The sequence below is a fragment of the Musa acuminata genome, chromosome BXJ2-7 (assembly GCF_036884655.1).
Source record: "Musa acuminata AAA Group cultivar baxijiao chromosome BXJ2-7, Cavendish_Baxijiao_AAA, whole genome shotgun sequence".
Lineage (NCBI taxonomy): Eukaryota > Viridiplantae > Streptophyta > Magnoliopsida > Zingiberales > Musaceae > Musa > Musa acuminata.
In genome coordinates, this window is record NC_088344.1 from 7,641,017 (window position 1) to 7,643,674 (window position 2,658).

The 2,658-nt window shown below is 43.9% G+C and overlaps 1 protein-coding gene across 1 annotated transcript; it reads right to left on the bottom strand.

Moving 5' to 3' along the window:
- Positions 1–264: 264 nt before the first annotated feature.
- Positions 265–1,823, bottom strand: LOC135616099 (2-alkenal reductase (NADP(+)-dependent)-like). The gene is made up of 4 exons (XM_065115279.1): positions 1,469–1,823; positions 1,202–1,379; positions 849–1,098; positions 265–776 (listed from the first exon to the last, which is right to left on the bottom strand). Exons 1-4 carry the CDS (start codon positions 1,700–1,702, stop codon positions 398–400), a joined length of 1,041 nt encoding a protein of 346 aa, XP_064971351.1. The 5' UTR covers positions 1,703–1,823; the 3' UTR covers positions 265–397.
- Positions 1,824–2,658: the final 835 nt, after the last annotated feature.

Below are 2,658 nucleotides of genomic sequence, written 5' to 3' on the forward strand. Positions count from 1 at the left end.
TATCCTTAGTTACCTCCTTCACCCAACTCAGCCCATTAGCCATAACCTGCATTGCCACCCTCCTTAGAATCCAATATTCGACGATGATGGTGCTCGCTTGATGCTAGTGGAGTGCAAACTTATGCGCAACAAACGGGGGTGATCAACTCTAGCATGAGGATTATAGTAGCGGGAGCGATATGCATAAAGAAGGAGGGTTGCGGGCTATCATAAGGGTTACATGTAATGGTGGGATGACAAAGGTAACGATGAGTTCCTTGCAAAGAAGGTAAAATAGTTTTTTCATAAAATTAGGAGCGCTGTTTCAGAAGTTTTAAAAATAAGAACGCGTAAAATTTTGAAAAATAAACGTTTTTTTCGAAAATTCGCCCAAAAGCTTTCCGCTGCAATTCACTCATCACAAACTTGTCAATTGCACGAGCTTTTTGCCGACATTATCACCTCGAAACAGCCCAGCAAAAGCGGATGGCACGCTCTCGAGGCCAGTGGATATGTCTTCGACTGCTCGCATTCTGCCATGGCGAAGATGGTCGGATGTGGACGATATGAATCCAGCGTACAGGTTAAGGTGATCCAAGGCGAGGAACCCGCGGAGTGTGATCCGTTTATAGATCACATCGACCATATCAAGCGCCGCTCGCTTGCCTGCGTCCGTGTACTCGGATATTGCTCCGCATAATGCAACTCTACCAAAGAGGTTCATGTTGGCGACTGCAGCGTCTAACATCGCAGAACCAACGTTGTCGAAGTATATGTCGACTCCTTCCGGGAAGTACCTATTCATAGAAGTAATCAGTAAGTATGAACTGCTGCTTGCAAAGATCGATACAAGATGGGATCTGTCTTACCTTCTAAGAGCAGACTTCAGATCAGGTTCTTCTTTGTAGTTAAATGCGTCATCAAATCCAAGCTTCTCTTTTAGAAGATCCACCTTCGTCTTGCTTCCGGCGCATCCCACGACGTAGCAACCAGAGAGCTTGGCGTATTGGCCGACCAAACTCCCCACCGAACCGGATGCTGTAGAGACGAAGACCTTCTCCCCCTTCTTCGGCTTGCAAATGTCGTAGAAGCCAGCGTAAGCTGTCAATCCACTCGGCCCTGCGGCAAACAGCAGTGCGCCATGATCAGTGTTTCTCGTGGCCTTCTTTCTCCGTCTGTCAATCTTGTGGGTCCATTTCCTGCGTCTCTCTGATATGATTACCTAAGATGCTCACATGGTATGACAGGGGGAACTCATGCGGGTCAACCTTGGTCAACGTGGTTCCCGGCCGGACGACCGTGTATTCCTCCCAGGCCAGAAGTCCGACCACCACATCGTCTCTTTCGAACTCCTCGTTCCCTGAGACCACGACCTTCCCCACGCCGAAGGCATCGATTCTCTGTAGCAAAGGTCGCGAGATGCACACCGAGCTCGTGAAGAAACAAGCTAGCAAACCCAACGAACGACGATAATTAACAGGAAGCTCGCCTGCCCGGGCTGGATGCGTGCTGCGGCTGCAAAGGTCTTCTGTGAGGAGCTGCACGTCTTCATGCGGTTGAGCTGGTAAGGATCGATCGACAGGAACAAGTTCTTGACGACGACTTCCTTGGAGCCCTGCGCGACGGAGAGGACCAGCGGCGTGCTCCGGAGCTCGAAGTCGGACTCGGTGGGGAGACCGTCGATGGCGTGCTTGATGATGATGTGTTTGTTCTCCACCTCCATCCTCGCTGCGCTCTCCGTTCTTCCCAATGACAACTAGAAATGTATCTAACGATCCCTCTGTATGTAAATAAAAACATTTGGAGCAGAGGAAACAGCCAATCTGGTAGAAGGTGTACCACAAACAACCATCGCCGGCGAAGCTGCATAGACAGCATCGAGTATTTGGATCCCGTACAACACTACGGACACTTCTATTGTGAGTAGCATCTGCCTAAGGCGTGGCTTGGAATCTTTGTCGTAATTGGTTGATACGAGCTGTATTTTTTGTCATTTAGCATTCGACATGTGGATTTCAGTCAGCATTTGTCGGATATATAATATCAGCTTCCAAGATGACAATGAGTTTATTGGCTGATTTGAGCGTTGACCTCAACGTGACTTGCATAACCGACTGAAGTAAGAATTAATATATAATGTACTTATTTTATTGTCTCCAACTCGAATAAGATTTTTTTTTTCTTTTTTTTGCAAATGTAAGTGACAAATGTGAAATTCGAATTCAGAACGTTATAATAAAATATCAAAACTTTTATCAGCTAAATTAATTGATATTTTTATTTAGTACAACTGATGATAATTAAAGCTCAATTGACAAAGAATTCATCTTATGTCATTTTTCACGTTGACACCCTCTTTTATTTCTTTTATTTCAGGTAGCCTTCGTTTAATGTAATTGACTATCATTTTGTTTTCGATGCAACTAACACCAGTATATAGCTACTCATCAGAACCTTTTATCATTACTCAACTAAAACTAATTTAACTAACCCGTATCGATCATCTTATCAATCATCTTAATATCACAATCGATACTAATATGAAGAATAAAAGATAAAATAATTATTGAAGAAACCTTATTAAAGAAGTTTTAGCTTGAATATATTAGTGTAATGAGTGTACCGATGATTAAATTTTTTTTTTAAGTGTATGACGTAGTTGATAATATCTAAAACTTA